Raw genomic sequence first — 20,776 nt, 5'->3', positions numbered from 1 at the left:
TTAAAATCCTTCTCAGTGGGTCACCCCTCCACATTTTTCAGTTACTTTCTGTGCTGAGGGTACATGCAACCATGAATGATGTCGATTTGCAGAAAGCTAGGAAGTATAGACTGGGGAAAATGTTTCTGCTATGTGAAAAGTCACAAAATGAAATGTTTTGTTACACAGTGTTTATATAAAATTGAATGATTCTTTTTTGTAAAACCATACAAATAAATATGTCCATTTATAATAAATATTTATAATATATACTGAAAGGCTATACAAAGAAATATTAAGAGCAGTTACATGTGTAATAGAATTAAGTGTTTACCTTCAAAATAATGTTTCAGAATAATGTTATTTTTAAATGTAATAAGCAAATATAATTTTAAGTATATGTATGTCAGAAAGAAAAGGCAGAAAGGAAATACATAAAATGGAAACAGTTTATGGAAAACCTGGACTGTGAACTGATGGGTAATTTTTATTTTTTTTCCTTCATTCTTTTTGACATTTTCCAATTTCCTCCAACAAATATTTATTACTTTACTTTTTTAAATTTAAGGAAAGTTGTCAAATAATATGATACTGTTTAAAACGTCAAATAATACTTCTGGGATTATAATGCAGGGAGGGTGGTGGTCCATGCCCTTGGAGCAGATGGTCCAAATGTTGGGCTGTTTCTTCTGACATTCAGATCAGCATTTCTACATAGCATGTTTACAGTGTCTTTCTTTACTCTTTAAAAATCAGCTTACGTTCTGATCCGCTGATATCTCCTGTGAAGAACGAGACATCCCATTCTGACCTTGCCTTCCCATCCCAAGTGTAAACTTTTCATTTGGAAAAAAATGGTTTAAATTATTCGAAAAAAAGAAATCCGCTTTTGAGGCTCAGACACACATGCTGTGTTTTCCATGAAGCCTTTTTAATTACCCTAGATGAAATGTATTCTTATAGCAGCTTGTTAATAAAAACAGCCTTTATTGAGTGCTTATTGTGTGCCTGGCACTAGTTGATTTGACACTTTAAAAATGTCTCATTTGTTTGTTTGTTTTAGTCGTTAGGTCGTATCCAGGCTTCCCTGGTGGCTCAGTAGTGAAGAACCTGCCTGCCAACGCAGGAGATGCTGGTTGGACCCCTGCGTCAGGAAGATCCCCTGGAGAAGGAAATAACAACACACTCCAGTATCCTTGTCTGGGAAATCCCTTGGACAGAGGAGTCTGGCAGGCTATGTCTGACATGACTCGTAGTTGTTGTTTACTCACCCAGTCGTGTCTGACTCTTTTGAGACCCCATGGACTGTAGCCTCACCAGGCTCCTCTGTCCGTGGTATTTCCCAGGCTAAAATACTAGAATGCATTGCTATTTCCTTCTCCAGGAGACCTTCCTGACCCAGGGATCGAACCTGTGTCTCTTGCATTGGCAGGTGGATTCTTTACCACTGAGCCGCCAGGGAAGCCCATAATAGTGCTACAGAACAGAAACTATCACTTTCTTTATTTTACACATGAAACTGGGGCTGGGGTTCAGTCAGCACCTCTCCCAGGACCTCAGGACACAGAAACACCAGAGTGAGGATTTGAACTTTGGTCTGTGTGACTCCCAGGGGCCCGAGGAGATTCTCATGCCTCCCAAGTCCTGGCCTGAGACACACTGGTTGGACTCTGACCCAGCCCAGGCCAGCAGGGAGATCTTGAGGACAGCTATTTAACTGTTCTCTGCCTCAAGTTTCTTACTGATAAAATGGATCTAAAACAGGAGCCTTAACGGGGGTTATTAGGAGGATTAAAGGAGTTAATTCTCATGAAAGGGACTTGGCTTTCCACAAACACTCACTCTCAAGATTGCAGTATTTTAGTTACCAAAACAGTCTCTAATCCCCTCTATTATAGGCAGAGGCAATGGCTGGGTTAGCCTTGGCTCCCCCAGGACCTCATGCTCACTGAAAACCTGAGAATCATTGGTGAGATGTGCATATTATATAAAATAATAAGTGGGGAATTTAAAAAGAGACAGTGGTTATATTATTTGTGTTTTCATAAAATGTAGACTCTTATTGTAGGCAATGCTATTAAAATAAAAGGTTACAAAATTCCGTTTGCGTATTTTGGATTGGCTAACAAATTTTTTTCAATATTGACTCTATCATAAAAGCTTTCCTTTTTCCCCTCTTTTTTCTTTTGGAACACTCTTTCTGCCCTGGGCATAGACCACATCTCAGTGATTCTACTTCTGGGTCTTGAGAGAGGAAGAAGAGGCTCACATAAATGGACTTATGACCTGGAAAAGACACTGGCTTTTGTCCCTTCTCACAAGGGCGGTGGATCGTAGTGTCTGGCCCAGGGAAGATTTGGAGCTCATGCCCTGTGTTGCAACCCAGGCTCAGCTGAATCTGAGGCACATTTCTTTCCATCACCCCTCATCTTGCTCCTAATTCTAAGGTCCCCAGACAGCTCTTCACCCCCCTCCACTGACAGCCTCCAGAGTGGGAAGGGAAGGTCTGGGAGTGATGGATCTGCTGCTGTTCCCTTTCTTTCCTTATGAGCTAGCTCTTCAAGGCTGAGGATAGGCAAAAATGCTCAATTCTGAAAGAAGTGTGGATAGCAGGTGAACTTTATTTACTAAGAGACATCTTTTACCATATCCCCATGCTACTCAGGGGTCACCCCATTTTTAAAAAAATATTTATTCACTCACTTTTGGCTATGCCAGGTCTTTGTTGCTGTGCAGGCTTTTCTGCGGTTGCGGCAAGCGGGGACTACTCTCTAGCTGGGGTGTGCAGGCTTCTCACTGCGATCGTTTCTCTTATTTCGGAGCACAGGCTCTAGGCAGACTGGCTCAGTTATTGCGGCTCCCAGGCTCCAGAGCACAGGCTCAGTATTTGTGGTGCAAGAAATTCGTTGCTCCTCGGCATGTGGGATCTTCCTGGATCAGGAATCGAACCTATGTCTCCTACATTGGAAGGCGGATTCCTTAGCACTGAGCCACCAGGGAGGCCTTAAAAAAATGGAATAACATTTGTTTCTGCATCTCTAAACCTTACTTGCTCAATCTTACTTACTTGTAAAAAAAAATTAGTACATAAAATAGAAAGATGTGCAATAGGAGGTGAAAATTGCATACACAAACACTGCCATATCTTTAGACGGTAGGATGGGCAGAGAGGGAGGCAGGTTCATTTGGGTTCTTGCAGCCTGTGTCTTTGACTGTGGGTGATGTTACTTCCCTTTCTCTCTTCTCACTTTGCTGTCAACCAAACATCTGACCTGCAGAGGGAGGGTGGCTTGGAGTCTGCTAAAAACAAAGTAATGATGTTCAGACAAAAAGCAAAGTACTTTATATCTATTTTGGTTTCTTTTAAGCTAAGCACAGATTTCTCTGGAAAGGACAGGAGCTGGCCTGTCTCCCTGCATGGAAAACAATAACTCAGCGAAGCACCCGGTTTTCTCAAGTTACTTGACCTCCAGGCTTGCTTCTGATTCTTGATGACAAAACACATTCAGTGCCCTTGATTGATTTAGCAGAGGAACTGCAATATTGGAGGATGGAACGCAGGCTATCCTGTTGCAAATGGAATACCTCGGCTGTGATGGTCTTGTGTTTTGAGAGAAGATGAGCCAACCGCTGAGCTTGAAGGCTGTGAAAACCCAGCCTCCTTGGTTCTTCCTGGGCAATGTGCTGTGTTCCCGAGGCATCTGTTCAGACCCTCTCCCTGCCCTGGCTGTTCTCCCAAATTTGCCCCTAGATTTACCCCTGACCTGTGTTGTATTTGACCCACACACTCAGGTTTTATTTATATTTGTTCTTTGCACATTTTGCAGTTTCTTTGGCTTCTGGTTGCCAAATAATCAGAGATTTAGGGTTTTAAGGGGTCTTCTGCTCCACCTGCATATTATAAGACAAGATCCCTCGTTTCTGGGCTTCCCAGGTGGTGCTGGTGGTAAAGAACCCACCTGCCCTTGCTGGAGACATAAGAGACACGAATTCGATCCCTGGATCGGAAAGATCCCCTGGAGGGGGAAATGGCAACCTACTCTAGTATTCTTGCCTGGAGAATCCATGGACAGAGGGTGAGTCTGGTGGGCTACAGTCTATAGGGTCGCCAAGAGTCGGACATGACTGAAGCAACTCGGCACATAGCACTCCCCTTTCTGTACCTGAAAGTCAAAGGTTATTGATTGTTTCACATCAGTGGTGGTGGTTTAGCTGCTACGTTTCACATCAGAACTGGCCCTAAAAGCCCTTTCTCTCCCAGTTCACATTGCAGCTTGATGTTCACTCCCAGCGGGATATCATCAACACCCTCTCCCCTTCCACAGCTCGAATCAAATCAGGTTTCACACATTTTTTGAGATTTGTAGAACTTGTTTTCATGATTAAAGTATCTTATTTAGAGGCTTTGTGGCAAGCAGGAGATGTCCTTGTTTGTGAGGAACTGGAGACATTGGGAACCCGAACTGCAGGCCCAAGCGGCCGCGGATCACACGCCGCGGTAATGAGATCACCCAGGTGAGAAACGTTAGCCCTTGAATTTCCAGCCTGTCATTAGTCATCGACGTTCCCTGCCTTCCAGAAACCTGGAGTCAAGCTTCCAAATGCTTATCTGGGACTCGAATAGAGTCTCTCATGACAACACTGGGAAGAGGTTTCTTTTAAATGTCATGATGCTGTGAAATGATTCAAGCCCCTTCCTGAACCTTCAGGTTGGGAGTTGGGCTTTCACCAGCCCCTTTCTGGTTTTTACATGAATAACAGAATTTTGATGCTGAAGTGTCCTTGGAGGTTCACCTTTAAGTTTCTCTTGCCTGGGACTTCACTGGTGGTCCAGTGATTAAGACTCTGTGTTTCCAAAGCAAGGGGCGTGGGTTCGATCCCTCCTGGAGGAACTAAAATCCTGCAAGCTGTGAGACCCCAAAATAAAAGTTTTCTTGTCTCAGATGTGAAGACTGTGGACAGAGGAGGGCAGAGACTGGAAATTCTGTAGGAATTGGTGGTGGGCTGGGGACAGAATGTGTGTATCAAATCATCAGTCCAGTACATGGACCTCAAATGTCTCTAGGTTCTGGGGTCACATTTGTGAAACACTAGAGGGTGTTTTGTTATGTAGTTCGGGGGAGAGGATGAGTCTTGTTCTGATGTGTTAGATGAAAGATTGGATAATTGTTTCATTTATTTGGGGCTTCCCACTTGGAGAAGGTGATGGCACCCCACTCCAGTACTCTTGCCTGGCAAATCCCATGGACAGAGGAGCCTGGTAGGCTGTAGTCCATGAGGTCGCTAAGAGTTGGACATGACTGAACGACTGCCCTTTCACTTTTCACTTTCATGCATTGGAGAAGGAAATGGCAACCCACTCCGGTGTTCTTGCCTGGAGAATCCCAGGGATGGGGGAACCTGGTGGGCTGCCGTCTATGGGGTCACACAGAGTCGGACACGACTGAAGTGACTTAGCAGCAGCAGGTGGCACTAGTGGTAAATAACCCGCCTGCCAATGCAGGAGACGTAAGAAACAGGGGATCCTGTGGAAGATCCCTGGGGGAGGGCATGGCAACCCACCCCAATTCAGTACAAACAGTTATTGAAGGTCCACCACTGGGCTGGAATGGAATCACTGGAGGAGACTATTGCTTGATTTCCTTAGCGAGAATATTACCCAGTGTCCCCACATCTGACTGATTTTAAATTATTGTCAGGGTTATCTGATTAAAAAATAGAGATTCTGAATCTCTGTCCTCCCTCTCCCCAAGATTCAGTACATCTGAGCTGGGACTCAGGAAAATTAATTTTAAAATCATTACCCAGGTAATTCTGACAACCTGCCATGTTTGGGTTCCACGGGCTCCATTACTACCTTCACTGAGAATGTCAGACAAGCTGAGTGGATTTCCCCAGGTGACATACTTCATAGGTCAGGAAGCTGATTCCCACACAGATTAAGCAGCTTTCCCATGTCACAGGCTTCCCTGATAGCTCAGTTGGTAAAGAATCCACCTGCAATGCAGGAAACCCCAGTCAAGTCCTGAGTCTGGAAGATCCGCTGGAGAAGGGATAGGCTTACAGTATTCTTGGGCTTCCCTTGTGGCTCAGCTTGTAAAGAGTCAGCCCGCAATGCAGGAGACCTGGGTTCAATGCCTGGGTTGGGAAGATCCCCTGGAGAAGAAAATGGCTACCCACTCTAGTATTCTGGCCTGGAGAAGTCCATGGACTGTAGTCCATGGGGTTGCAGAGTCGGACATGACTGAGTGACTTTCACTGATGCCCATGTCACAGGGCTAGTTGGGAATGAATGGGGTTAATGCTGCCACTCTCCTGTAGCTGAGGCTTTCTGAAAGAGTGCCTGGGGACCTTGGCCTTCACTGTTGTATGCTGCAGGGTGACAGGCAGAGCTGGAGTTACACTGCCCTCAGGTGAGAGTGGGATCTTCTCAGGACCCTGCAGTCCTGAAGCCTCTGCTGATGACAGTGGGGGACATTTTGCCAACACTGATAGCAAGGAAAAAGGAAGATATTAACCTCCATCTGTGTTCTGGTGAATTTGTCTTGAGTTTTCATGGGAGAATGGGGCTCATGAGGATGTAATAACTGAACAAATGTTTAGAATGGTAATGTTTTAATCCAAGAATTTTAATTAAATGCCTGCTATGTGCTAGGTGAGAATGATTTTGGATTGCACTATTTACTCAGATGTTGAAAGGAACACAAATGCTGTTTGGATTTTGGTTAAATCAGTTATCTTTAAAAAATTATTATTTTTTATTATCTTTTATTATCTATTATTATTTTATTATCTTTAATAAATTATTATTTGTGGACTGTTTTAAAAGTGTTTATTGAATTTGTTACAATATTGTTTCTGTTGTTTATGTTCTGGTATTTTGGCCATTTGGCATGTGGCTCTTAGCTCCCGAAGCATGGATTGAACTTGCACCCCCTCCATTGGAAGACAAAAGCTTAACCACTGGACCCCCAGGGAAATACCCGCTCTCAGGATTTTGATATGGATTTTGACATCGTGTCAAAGCCCTAGGAAACCATACTGAGAAAGAGGGTCTCTTTGAGAGTCCAGCCTGACTCTTTTAGATTAACAAAGCACGCAGGGCTGCTGGATTTCCCTCTGGTATATACCCATCATTGCTGGCATTGTATTGGACACTCACTGTATACCAGACTCCTACACAGGTTAATTTTACCCTTCAAGGTGGGTATTATATAAACCCAGATTATAGTTGAAGGAAGTGAGGCTGAACTAGTTAAGGAATGGATCAATGTTGTCACAGGCATGGAAAGTGATACAGTTGAGATGCAGATACACGTGGGCCTTACCTCAAAGCCTAAATGCAGAGGGGAAGACCAGCCTCCCTGCCGATCTTCCTGCACCCCCCACCCTCCACTACTTTATCTAATGGTTACATGTGTGTCTCACTAGGCACTATGTTTATTGAAGACAGGCACTGCATGCCCCTTGGGGTTTATATTCCCTCTGCATGGGACACATTCTCACACACTGTAAACACGCAATGTTTACGGAATAGAGCAATAAAGTAGTGCAGGAGGCGATCCACGCATAGAGATCTATAGCTTTTAGCTGTTTGTAATAGCTTTTAGCTGTTTGTAAGTAAAGCTACATTCAAATAAGAATAAACCGCTCAGAAAATAAATGGATTAAACAAAAATTACAATTGTCAAAATTAATTTTTTCGCTGTGTTCCTTAAAAATAAGAGTCTGATTGATACTGTGGAGGATAGTACGTCTCCTCCCAACCTCGCGTACGATACTATATTCCTTTGTAATATTATCAATGATTCTTTCGGAAGCTTTTGCTTTTCCAAAATCTGGAAAAAACAAGGGGTCGATTCCTTTAATTTCAGAAGGATGTAGGTCTACTTGTAATAATAAAGATTTTTTTCAAAATTAATTAAATGACACAGTTTCATTTATAGGACAGACTTTGATGTGACGCATCTGTTGAACGAAAAGCTATAAACTAGCAAGCTGAATTGTGGTAACGATGGTAACAAGGGGGCGGAGACTTCTCTCGCTGCCTCTTGGGAAGCGCGGCAGAACGCTCTGAGGAAGTTTGGCCTGTTACCCACGCCGTAGATCGCGCTGCATGCTGGGTCTTGGCAATATGGCGTCCTCCTTGATGTGCTGATGAGCGGAGTTTCACTGTAGCTTGAAACCAGAGGACAAAACTCCCCAAACCCAATAAGCCCACATTACCCGTCTTTTCCGCGGCTCTGTGTAGCCTGTCTCTCAAGACTCGTTCTCAGACGGGCGAGAGCCATAGGGCTGGAGGCCAGGACCGGCCAGGCCGCGCGGACCCAGTGCTGAGGAGCCGGCTGCGGGCGAGCACGATGGGCCGGTCCTGGCTCTGGTTGCAGCAGCTCCTGCAAGTGCGCGACCCGCAGGGCTGAGAGTGGCTGCAGGAGACCCAAGGCGCTCTGAACCTCATCCCCTCGGCCGAAGACCTCAGCCCAGTCGGCGAACCGGCATCAAGAGCGGGCGGCCTGCCTGTCCTCTGATCGGCTGAGACGTTGGAGGCCGAGAGCAGGGTCATCGTGAGGCCTGGAGTCTCGCACGCCTTTGACAGCTCCGCTCGCAGCCCCTCTGGGAACTGACGGCCTCAGAAGCAGCCGGTGGCTTGGGAACTGGGGGCGTGTGTGTGTCTGTGCGGAGCCTCTTGGTTTCCTCATTTCCCACCCCCTCCGACTTCCCGCGCAGAGTTAGAAGAATCTCAGACTTTTTGCCTGAGTGAGGGTCTCTCCACCCTCTCCACCCATTTCTTTTTCTACCTCCCCCTTTTCTGTTTCTTATTTCACCCATTCTGGTACACACTAGTTTTCAAGGCTGGAGGTTCTCGAGCGTTTGCTGCCCAGGACTCCCCCACCCCCTCCCCCGCTCATGGAGTCCGAGATGCTGCAGTCGCCTCTCTTGGGACTCGGGGAGGAAGATGAAGCTGACCTTACAGACTGGAACCTGCCTTTGGCTTTTATGAAAAAGAGGCACTGTGAGAAAATCGAAGGCTCCAAATCCTTAGCTCAGAGCTGGAGGATGAAGGATCGGGTAAGTGGATAGCGCCGGCGCCCCTTGGACTTGAGTAGTTTTTTCAAGAAAGTTCAGAGCCAGAAGTATGTCCTTGGTAGAGCGGCGATATTCTTTCCCAGACACATGTTGCAGGTCAACTAAAAAGTACAAATCATTTCAGACTCCAGTTTTGGTTGTAAAGGGAAAAGGCTGTTTTGGTTAGTAGTTATTCACTGGATAGTGTTAATTAGATTCAAAGGGAGTTCTAATTCAGACAATGAAAGTTACACAAGTTAGAAAATACAGCGTTGCAAGTATTTGCATGCTTTTTTGGATATACTTAGTACTGTTAACACTTAGAGGAAAGACAACTTGGGATGTGGTATTTGTCCCCACATGGTAGGTCTACTTTTAGTGACTAGATTACTTTTTTTTTTTGATCCAAGCTAGGTGGAATGCAGAAGTCTAATATAGTATGCTAGAAAACAAGATTACTGGCAAATGTTCAGCTAGTAACAGATTAATGCAAAGTTATTTTAAAGTTACAATGAACTTTACCAAAGCCTTCTAAGCAATTTGTCTTGAATCTAGGCTTTGCTCCTTTTATGTCATGTCCTGTTACTATTACTTGGAGGCAGAATTTCTCTAATAGTAGAGTATGAGGGGTTGGAACTTGGGTCTAGTAGTGGTTCCTTATGGTGTTGGAATGTGGATAGTGACCCAGGCTGCTAGTAGGAAAGAAAGTCAGTTTTGTTTAACTACCATCTATTTCCTGGCCTCCAGAGCAAAAGGGTGGGACTATGTCACCCATACATATTTATAATTTGTCTTTTTGTGTTTTGTTTTCTGCTTCAAGACTGTATTTATTTATTTGAACTTTTTAGCCTAAGAAGGGTAGTTGATATTATCATGTACTGTGCTTGCTCTGGGCTGATGGATATGTTTATATAAGATGGTTGTTTTCAGTATATGATGTTGAACATATATACGATTTCCCTTACGGTAATTTTAGTTATTCAGTCACTAGGAACTAGTGCTTCAGTTGTTATTTGGCGTACCTTCAAAAGGTTTGGAGAAGGAAATGGCACTCCATTATTCTTGCCTGGAAAATCCTGTGGACAGAGGAGTCTGGTGGGCTACAGCCCATGAGATTACAAAGAGTCATACAGGACTGAGCTACTAAGCATGCCCAAAAGGTCAGGAAAATCTGTTTCATCCAAAAGTAGTTTAGGGAGTAACAGAGATGGTCATTGGAAAAGATTGTATAAAGTCTGTCTTATTCAGTTTTAGTACTAATTATGTGGTTTAAAGCTTTTGTGGTTGCTGTCCATATATGAAAAGATTTATTCTAAAAAGTAACTGTAATCTTTTTTCATTCTAATTAGGGCTTTTTTTTTCTTTTGAAAAGGGCTTTCTTTTTCTTAAACTGTTAAACATGTTTAAACCATGCTTAAACTGTTCAAAACTGATTAATGGATTTATTTTTGACCTTTTATTTAAAACAATTTGTGAATGATCAACATTCCCTGATAAGCTCCTCATAGGTTATTAAGAGTAAGAAAAGTTTTGGGAGTCTTGAGTAGTTACGGAGATTGTGGCTTAGAGCTAGCTGAGAAAGTATCCAGCCTTTGCAAGTTGTTTAATAAAGAAAAAATATCAGCAGCTAACATTTTTAGTTGTTTCTGAGAACTTGGCATCTGGCCATCCTTATAGTCTCTTTTTCCGGTTAGACCCTGAGGGCGCTTTTTCAGTACACTCTACAGGATGAAGGGTGCCAATCCAAATGATGCTGAGAATTGAAAGGTAGTCTAAAAAAGCCGGGTAGAAGGAGAATAATGGCGCAGATTCAGAGATCAGTGGCAGCTGAGGTTTGACTCGTTTCTGACGCTCTGGAGGGTGGGATCAGTGGGGCTCTGAAGAGCACAGGGTGCAGCTCAAGGGGCAGCTGAGCCTGGCCAGGTCTCCCTTTGTCTTTCTTTTCTTTGACGAGCCAGAAAACTTTTTTTTGTAATGTGAAGTTTTCCAATTTTAAATTATTGGAACGACTTCAAATGTTATAAACCATGAAGCAGTGTATCTGTGGGGCTGGCTCTGGCCAAGGGGTACCTGTATGTGATTTCAAGATTCTAGGACTGTTGAGCACATGGGCATCCAGGCCAGACTGCCTCCCTGTGCTGGGGTGGCCTCCAGCAGTCTGATGGTGCAGCACTGTCATAAAGCAGCAGGTGTGGGTCCAGCTGTCCTGCATGCGGACCAATGTAGGCCACTTCTGGTGCACCACCGGTTGCCCTAAATGCAGACTCAGTCATTGCTTTTTCCTGTGATCCACAGGCAAGTCCACATACTTTTACTGTATATGTATTAGCAATTTCTTGCTGGTGTTCTATTTAGTGCAGTTGTTAAGTGTTCCTAAAATTGACAACTTTACCAAAGTTGAGTAACAACTCCAAGTTTTCTGCCGCTCGGCATTTGACATCCTCACAAAATTACAGTGCACTCTTGTTTGGAATTCCTGCTATCTTGGTGTTAAATCATTTCTGGTTTTCAGATGCCACTATTGTTGCATTTTAATTACTAAGTTACTGTTAGTTCAATACTGTTATTATCAGATTATCAAGTTGGTTTTTTGGTTACTTCAGTGTGTAGTAAATGTGTATATACATTGATGGCATTTTTGATTTGTGATTTTCAAATAATTAGACATATGAATTATAGTTCAAAAATGAATCATTCATAGACCTATGGCTAAAACAGATTTGTGTAAAACTTCCCCATTTGGGTTTTACTGTGATACTTCATCGTTATCACAAGAGTTCATTTTCTAGAAAGTGGGCATGTGGATATATTTGGTCTCAGATGAATCTTTACTTTGTGTGTGTGGGATGGAGTCCGGGAACATGAGAGCTACTGCTCCGAAAGAAAACCATCAGCAGACACACTGTACCTGCAAGTGGGCAAGATATAGCTATAAAATGATGAAACCATTTCCCAAACCAGTCTTTAGACTTAGTCACCTTGCTTTGTAGCCAAACTTGAATAAACCATGGAGGAGGCTGAGTAGATTACATTAAACTGTTATGTGGACAGTCAGATATTTCGGTTGTCTTTGGAGCAGGGCTATGTAGTAATACTTTACAACTCTTTCTTACTCCCTGTTTCTTCACTTTGAATCCTCTCAATCTCTTCCATTTAGATTCCCTTCATGCCACTCAGACTGTCCTTCTACACGGTGATTATTTGTTGCTAAACCTAAATGTCACTTCTCTGTATCTTTTCAACTTCTTGGCAGCATTCCAGGGTGGACCACTCCCTCCTTCATAAAGCTTTTCCTTCACTTGCATCTATGTCTTCCTGGAACTCCAGGTTTTCCTCTGAGGTCACTGATTGGTCCTCCTCAGATTCCTTTGCTGGGTGACAGCAGAGTGTGCAGTACCTGGGAACTTGATCTTGGAGGTCTCTTTATTCTGTATGCCCCTTGCTAGCTGACCTCATCTAGTCTCATGGTTTTATGTGCCGTCTACATGCCTTGACTCCTGTCTCAGATGCCTGGCTGCCTGCTTTGCCTGGGTTTTCTCCATCACAACATGCTGCCATCACCACCCACTCAGTTGTTTCAAGCTCTACATCTGGAATTTATTTGTAATTATTTCCTCTTCCTCTCCTCTTTGTACAATCCGTTTCATCAGTAGGACCTGTCAGCTTTGCCTGCAGAGTGTATTCTGTATTGGACTACCTCATTTTGTCTCCACTGCTGTGAGCCCAGTCCAAGCAATTACCATGTTTCATCTGGACAGCTAGAATCATGTCCTGACTGGTCTCCTTGTGTCTTCTCTTGCCCTACAGTTTACTCTTAAAAAATTTGTTCTTTCATTTATTTTTGGTTGTGCTGGATCTTCTTTGCTGTGTGCAGGACTGGTTGTGATGAGCAGGGGCTACTCTTTGTTGCGGTGCACAGGCTTCTCATTTTGATGTCTTCTCTTGTTGGGGCACACGGGCTCTAGGGCATTCAGGCTTCAGTATGGCGATGCAGCATGTGGAATCTTCTGGACCAGGAATGGAACCGATGTCCCCTGCATTGGCAGGTGGATCCTTAACACTGGACCACCAGGGAGGTTCGACAACTTGTTCTTCATATAGTGGCCAGAGGGATCTTGTGAAAGTGTACGTCAGATCCCGTCACTTCCTTACTAGGCCTCTCCCTGGCTTCCTAGTACTTGGAGTGGAACAGAGAAGTCACCCTGGTTCACAAAGCTTCATAATCTGGCCACGCCTGCCTTTTCTGCTTCTTGAATGGAAAGGCCTGGAATGCTCTTCCATCTCACCTTTGCACACTTGGCTCCTTCTTGTGGTTTATAGCCAGCGTCTAGGTCACTTTCTCAAAGACCTTCCCTGATCACCCCATCTCAAGCAGCTCCCCAGTGGCTCATGTTCTCTCTTTATGTCTCTGATACTTTTCTTCATACTCCACGCCCAGAAGTTAGCTTTTTATCGTAAAGCAAAGACCTTGTCTCTGCTGTCATGAAGGATGGTGCTTGGCACACAGTAGCGTTTCAGTGCAAAGGTACTGATGAGGGGCTTCCCTGGTGGCTCAGTGATGAGGAATTTGCCTGCCAACGCAGGAGATGTGGGTTTGATTCCTGATCTGGAAAGATCCCACATGCCGTGGAGCCACAAGCCCGAGTGCCACAACTATGGAGCCTGGGCTCTGGAGCACCCAAGTGGCAGCTACTGGGCCCATGTGCCGTAGACCCCCTGCTCTGACACGAGAGATGCCACTGCAGTGAGACACCCACCCACTGCAACTAGAGAGTAGCCCCTGCTCGCCATAACTAGAGAAAAGCCCAAGCAGCAACAAAGGCCCAAAACAGCCAAAATAAATGAATAAATAAAAAAATAAAAATATTTTTAAAAAGTACTGGTGAAAAAATGAATCACTCACAAAGAACTTCCAACAGATTATGTCTTTTAAGACTCAGTAGCAGGGATTGTTACCTCAATGTGATTGATGAGGAAACTGAGGCTTGATTAATAGGCTGGCCTGCAGGGACATTGTTTCAGGGCTCCAACAGAGGAAGCAAAATCTGAGAAACAAAGCCCAGGTAAAAAGAAACAACCAAAACTATCACAACGCCTCCACTCCACTGGAAGACTCCTGCTCAGAGACCAGGGAGTCTGAAACAAAAGCATGTGGGGAAGATGAGGGGGCTGGTGGCGCGGGGATACAGACGGTGTGCTAGCCCGCAGAGCGGCAACGGATGACGATGCTGATGACGCAGCCTAGCTGTCCTCATGGCGTGCCCGCCTGGGTTCCTGAAGCGACGCTGTTATCATTGTTGGCTTATTGGTCTTTTCCTCATGTGACAATGGCACCCCACTCCAGTCCTCTTGCCTGGAAAATCCCATGGACGGAGGAGCCTGGTGGTCTGCAGTCCATGGGGTTGCGAAGAGTCGGACACGACTGAGCGACTTCACTTTCAGTTTTCACTTTCATGTTGACAGGGGCATTGATGGTGCAGAGGTGATGGTGGGTGAAACTGCCGGTGCCTGAGCTCGGATCCAGATGGTGGTGTCAGACTGTGCTGGTGGTTATTGTTTTCTTCATCACCGTGCACTCGCAGTAAAAAAAAGCTTCCAGTTTCACTTCCAAATGCCCTTCATAAAGCATTAGAATGACTAGTTTTCTTAATTCTTGGCTCCTTAGCACACACCTCTTTGATCCTAGGCGTGGTTGTCAGAGGAAGAGCATCTGCGGTTGCGGGTACCACCAGCTGCGGCCCTTCCTGGACCACAAGCTGTACCTGGAGGAGGCTGGCGGCTGGCCCTGCCCGGTCAGGCTTGGGTTCTGGCAGATAGTTTCTCAAAGATAAACTGAGTTAGCTTCACTTTAAGGAAGGCAACTGACAGAATTTGTTGCCAGTGGTAGGATTTAAGCTCTCAAGCGAAAATTAGAGTTTCAGAACACCTGTATTGGCCACTGTGCGATTCCCAGCTTCCCAGTATGTGAAGATGTTTCTGATGAGATGATGGGGGTGTTAATGAATACAGTTTACTTTTATATTGTAGAATGAAATGTGTTTCACACTTGGAACATCTGCATAATTCAGTGAACCAGTATTTTCAAGTGACCGATTCATGATATTATAAAATTATCCATGGGTTAAAGATCCAAAGTTGGGCCAATGGATTTTAACATAATAGAGTGTGAAAAGTCATGGCTGTGGTTTTGGATAGATTACATTTTCTATTCTGTTCAGGTAGATTGCAGTAGACCTCTAAGAAATTACCAAATACTGAGTTTTGACATAATATCAAAGAAGAATATGTCCAATTATTTGGCTATTCTGATACTCCTGTCCTTTCCAACTATATTTCTTTTTTAGTCCATATTTTTCTCACATACTTAAAACAGCATATAACAACAGATTGAGTGCAGCATGTGAGAGGTCAGCTGTTTTCTATTAAGGCAGACATTAAAGAGATGTGCAGAAAACAATGTCACTTGTCTAACAATTTTTTGAAAATATAGTTATTTTTCATATAAACATTTATTGGAAATGTAATAAGTATAATTTTTAAATAAACAAGGAAATATATTCTTTTTTTTTTCTGGTTTTAGCCTCTAAGATTGAAAATACTGGTGTTACTCATATAAAAAGCTCTTTGAAAGTCTTAGTAATCTTTAAGAGTAGTTAGATGTCCTGTTACCAAATGTTTGAGACTTCTTAGTGTAGTTAAAATAAAGTGGTCATCAAACGTAAACTAGGAAGAAGGCATGAGGTATTAGATGGTTGGCCAAAAATAGCAAGCTTGACCAGAAATCAGGTGACAGGCTTGAAAGGGATCTGGTACACTCTTTCCATCCTGAGCTTGTGGAGAGCCTTTGCGACAGGAAGGCATTTGTCTTCTATCTAGTCCTTTGGGCAGGGTTAGGGCCTCCTGTTGCCCCAGACTTCTAGATCGTGTCCTGCAGGGAGCCACACTGCCACCCACCCAGGATGGCTTTGTTCTGTGGGGGGAGGAGAATGGACCCGGTGGGGTGAGGGGAGGTAGGTGGTAGAAGGCAGAAGCCTTCGCCTCAGCTCAGTGGACGTTTACGACTCACTCAGTGTGCTACGCCACACCTTGGTGTCTGATAAGACAGACAGATGTCAGTGCCAGATTATAACGCACCATGTGTTTACAGGGGAGGAGGCCATGGTTATCTTGAATGCCTTGAGTGTATTTAAATAAGTAAATCGTTTGCATTGAACTGCCCTTTTGAAACATAAATCAGTCAGGTTGACCTAGCCTTAAACTCACTGTTGACGTATTTGGTGATAGGAGCTGCTTAAGGATTTAAGCAGGGGAATGTCAGACATAGATTTGTGTTTCGAAAGGTCTTTTTGGCTGTGGGTGGAGTGGAGGGTTTGGAGTGGGGTTATGCTGGAGGTGGGATCACCAGCTGGGGAGGGGAGCAGGGTAATCCAGGTGAGAGCCACTGGGGCTGGAGGAGGCAGCGGTGGGAGGGGTGGAGGACAGGGCAGGCCCTGCTGCTGTCCAGATAGAATCGGGAGTTGGGTTCTGATGTCGGGGTAAAAGGGGTGGGGTTTGTCAGTCACTCTCTCAGTTTGCATTTTAAGTGTATGAACTTTTATTGGCGTTTGTCATGTGAGACTCAGGAGCTCCAAAGGGACATCTACATGGATATTTTTTCACCTGCTTTAAAAAACGTGCCGTTTTCCATTTTGAACAACGTGCTGTGCTGTGGAAGTTTCCTGAAATGGATGAGGAAGTTTCTGCCTCATTATCACCTTGTGGAATTCTAAAGCTAGAGTTCTAACAAAATCCATGTGGCTTATATATAGAGGGTGTCCTCCAGGTGTCTGACTCTGTCTTCTTTTTGTTCAGAAGCTATTAAAGTGCTTTGAGCATCCACCATGCTTGTTTCCGTGGAGCTCAAGGTGGATACTACTTTCTTTCTGTAAGTCTAGTTAAATGCATAGAAAAGGCCATTCCAGTAAATATATGGCACGATATGTTAATGCTTTAATCATGTTCTTGAACCTTAAACTTGCCCAGTACAGTCAACTCTGCAGAGAAGGTTGTGCCTTTAAAACAGAAGGGGAGACAGGTGAGGAGAGACAGCCAGTGACAGGTGTGCTTTCCAGGTGGATTATTGTGACTAGCTTGTATTTTTTTAAAATATAATTTCACATAGAAAAAATCACAAGAATAGTGTAATGAATTCCTGTGTACCCTTACCCAGATTCATCAGTTTTTACATCTTGCCTCATTTACTCTTCTCTACTTATAAATGAGAATATTTAATTCTTTCCCCCAGGTTATTAAAGAGTAAGTTGGGAAAGATAGAAGGTAGGAGGAGAAGGGGGCAACAGAGGATGAGATGGTTGGATGGCATTACCGATTCAATGGACATGAGTTTGAGCAAACTCTGGGAGATGGTGAAAGAGAGGGAAGCCTGGCGTGCTGCATGCAGTCCATGGGCTTGCAGGGAGTTGGACATGACTTAGCAACTGAACAAGTTGGAGACAGTGCTCTTTTATGCCTTACTGTGTGTGTCTTCTAAGAAGAAAGGACATCATCTTACGTAAATATAGGACAGTTGTAAAACTCAGAACATTTGTCCTTGATATAAGACTGTTACTAATCCAGTTCATGGTGAAATGCTGTGGTTGGTTTGCTCCAGTATCAGCCATTCTGCCCTCGCGTATCCGGGTTCATGCACTGCTTTAGAGGTCTCGTCTGTTTCAGCTCAGCTCAGTCGTGTCCAACTCTTTGCGACTCCATGAACCACAGTACGCCAGGCTTCCCTGTCCATCACCAACTCCCGGAATCCACCCAAACCCATGTCCATTGAGTCAGTGATGCCATCCAGCCATCTCATCCTCTGTCATCCCCTTCTCCTCCTGCCCCCAATCCCTCCCAGCCTCAGGGTCTTTTCCAGTGAGTCAACTCTTCGCATTAGGTGGCCAAAGTATTGGAGTTTCAGCTTCAACATCAGTCCTTCCAATGAATACCCGGGGCTGATCTCCTTCAGAATGGACTGGTTGGATCTCCTTGCAGTCCAAGGGTCTCTCAGGAGTCTTCTCCAAAACCACAGTTCAAAAGCATCAATTCTTCAGTGCTCAGCTTTCTTCACAGTCCAACTCTCGCATCCATACATGACCACTGGAAAAACCATAGCCTTGACTAGACGGACCTTTGTTGGCAAAGGAATGTCTCTGCTTTTCAATATGCTGTCTAGGTTGGTCATAACTTTCCTTCCAAGGAGTAAGCGTCTTTTAATTTCATGGCTGCAGTCACCATCTGCAGTGATTTTGGAGCCCAGAAAAATAAAGTTAGCCACTGTTTCCACTGTTTCCCCATCTGTTTGCCATAAAGTGATCGGACCAGTTGCCATGATCTTCGTTTTCTGAATGTTGAGCTTTAAGCCAACTTTTTCACTCTCCTCTTTCACTTTCATCAAGAGGCTCTTTAGTTCTTCTTCACTTTCTGCCATAAGGGTGGTGTCATCTGTATATCTGAGGTTATTGATATTTCTCCTGGCAATCTTGATTCCAGCTTGTGCTTCTTTCAGCCTCGTGTTTCTCATGATGCACTCTGCATAGAAGTTAAATAAGCAGGGTGGCAATATACAGCCTTGACGTACTCCTTTTCCTATTTGGAACCAGTCTGTTGTTCCATGTCCAGTTGTAACTGTTGCTTCCTGACCTGCATACAGGTTTCTCAAGAGGCAGGTCAGGTGGTCTGGTATTCCCATCTCTTTCAGAATTTTCCACAGTTTATTGTGATCCACACAGTCAAAGGCTTTGGCATAGTCAATAAAGCAGAAAGCTTCCTTTAATCTAAAGGAGTTTCTTAGGTTTTCTTAGAGTTCCTTGACCTTGACATTTTTTTATTGTCATAAAATATATATAATATGAAGTTCATCATTTAAACCATTTTTAAGACTACAGTTATTAAGTACATTGTTCAGCCATCACCAGCATCCATCTCCAGAACTTTCTCATCTGCCCAAACTGAAGCTCTGTCCCCATTAAACACTAACTCTCCCTCCCCCTCCTCCAGCACCTGGTAACCACCATCCTACTTTCTGTCTCTGAATTTGGTGACCTTGACATTTTAAAAGAACACAGGCAGATATTTTGTGAAACATCCTCAGGTTTCTATTCCACTGTGGAATGTCCTGATGTTTCCCAGTACTCAGATTCATGTTACACATTTTGTGTGAGGATGCTGCTGAAGTCACGTGCTTTTCCCTGAACGTTGTATCAGAAAGCACACCTTGTTGCTTGGTCCCAACCTTATTAATGTTATTCACTTGGCCCATCCCTGTCATCGCTTATTTTCTTGCCTAGCAAGGCCTCTTCACATCGTCGTTAGTGGCCTTGGATGTACCAGGCTTGAACTTTCCTTAGCTTTTTGGCACAATGAGATGTATCTGCCTCAGCCCTGGAATCAGCCTTTTCTCCAATGATCCTCAGTTCCTTTTGGTGGAAAACAGGATTCGGATGCGACACCTGACTCCAGGTCTGGCATTGCTACTGACATGCCATTGTCTGTGGGCCACCTCAGCAGAGATGCTGGGTGCAGGCGTCCACGTCTGTCTGGATTTATTGCTTTCTTACTTCTGGCATCTTACCGTGATGTACAGAGGTGATTATCGCTGGACTTCGTCTTCTCTGTCCCTCTTTACAGGCTTGTTATTTCCTTCCCAGCAGTGAGAACCTGGCTCCTTCGTCCTTACTGAGACATTTGTTGGCTGGAATGCACAGAGGGGAGTTTGCTAACCCATTGCGTTTGGGGAAGCACACTTATTAACTAAGAGGTTAATATTCACTTACAGTATTGTTTGAGGCAAACTGTATATACAGTGATATGCACAAATCCTAACTACCAGTGTATGCTATCCAAAAGCAACCTACAGGGTTTCTCAGTGTTTTGTGGAGAAAAAATTGTTCTTATGAGCACTTTGTACCATTTACAGACATGGCACTGAGCCTGGGGTAGTGCGGGATCTGAGGAGACAGAAGATGTGGGTGTGGCCCCTTGAGGAATTTTATCTTATTAGAGAAAAAGGCATCCTTTTTCAACCTTAAGTAAAAACACAACACAGTAATTATGTATCCGCACTTGAGTAACAAAGTAGTGATTTAAGGACTTCTGCTTGCTAGACATTTAGGTGGTGTCTGTATGTCCAAGGTACTGGGTGGGTTGAGCCCTGCTTTGTGTGCAGTAGAGGGTCCCTGATGGGGACAGGGGAAATGTGTGCAGGTCAGGTCATGAGGATGCAGGGAGGGGCAAGCGTGGTGAAGTCTCCAAAACTGGTTTAAATCATTCAGTGATTCAATGACTGTTTATTAAGGGCGTCTCTGTGCCGGATACAGTGCTATAGGTGTTGGTGATTCGTTGGTGAATAACTCCTGCTTTTAGGGAGTTTGCCAGTTAAGTGGGGAGGAGGGGTTGGGGTGGTGGTGGCTGCGTGCAGAGTGGGGAGAAAGCCTCCTGGAAGGCCGGCAGTACCTGAAAGAGAGGAGAAAGGAAAGAAGGGAGAGGGCAGGAGGGAGGGCAGAGGTGTGTCGAGGCGGGGAGGGGAGAGAGCCTATCTCTGGATGGTGCTTCGCTCCATCCTCCCCAAGACCACGCCCCAGCTCCCGCTGCAGCCCTAGCTGCTCTGTCATCTTCTGACATGGGTTATATCATTAGGACAGAGACTGTGTCTTGTTTGTGCAGCATCTCCAGCTTCTCATGTAGAGACTGATTGGTG

The 20,776-nt window shown here is 44.4% G+C and overlaps 1 protein-coding gene across 4 annotated transcripts in view; it reads left to right on the top strand.

The window, feature by feature from the left end:
* Window positions 1–8,078: 8,078 nt before the first annotated feature.
* RPTOR (regulatory associated protein of MTOR complex 1) overlaps window positions 8,079–20,776 on the top strand; it is a 324,493-nt gene continuing 311,795 nt past the window's right edge. For all 4 annotated transcript variants that reach the window (XM_069541947.1, XM_069541946.1, XM_069541945.1 and 1 more), the window contains exon 1: window positions 8,079–9,048. In XM_069541947.1, the coding sequence (XP_069398048.1) occupies window positions 8,887–9,048 (162 nt within the window). In that variant the 5' untranslated portion in view covers window positions 8,079–8,886. The remainder of the gene's footprint in view (window positions 9,049–20,776) is intronic.

This window comes from Ovis canadensis, chromosome 11, assembly GCF_042477335.2.
Source record: "Ovis canadensis isolate MfBH-ARS-UI-01 breed Bighorn chromosome 11, ARS-UI_OviCan_v2, whole genome shotgun sequence".
Taxonomy (NCBI): Eukaryota; Metazoa; Chordata; class Mammalia; order Artiodactyla; family Bovidae; genus Ovis; species Ovis canadensis.
The sequence above is the reverse complement of the archived record's forward strand: the minus strand, read 5'-3'. Positions and strand labels throughout refer to the sequence as shown.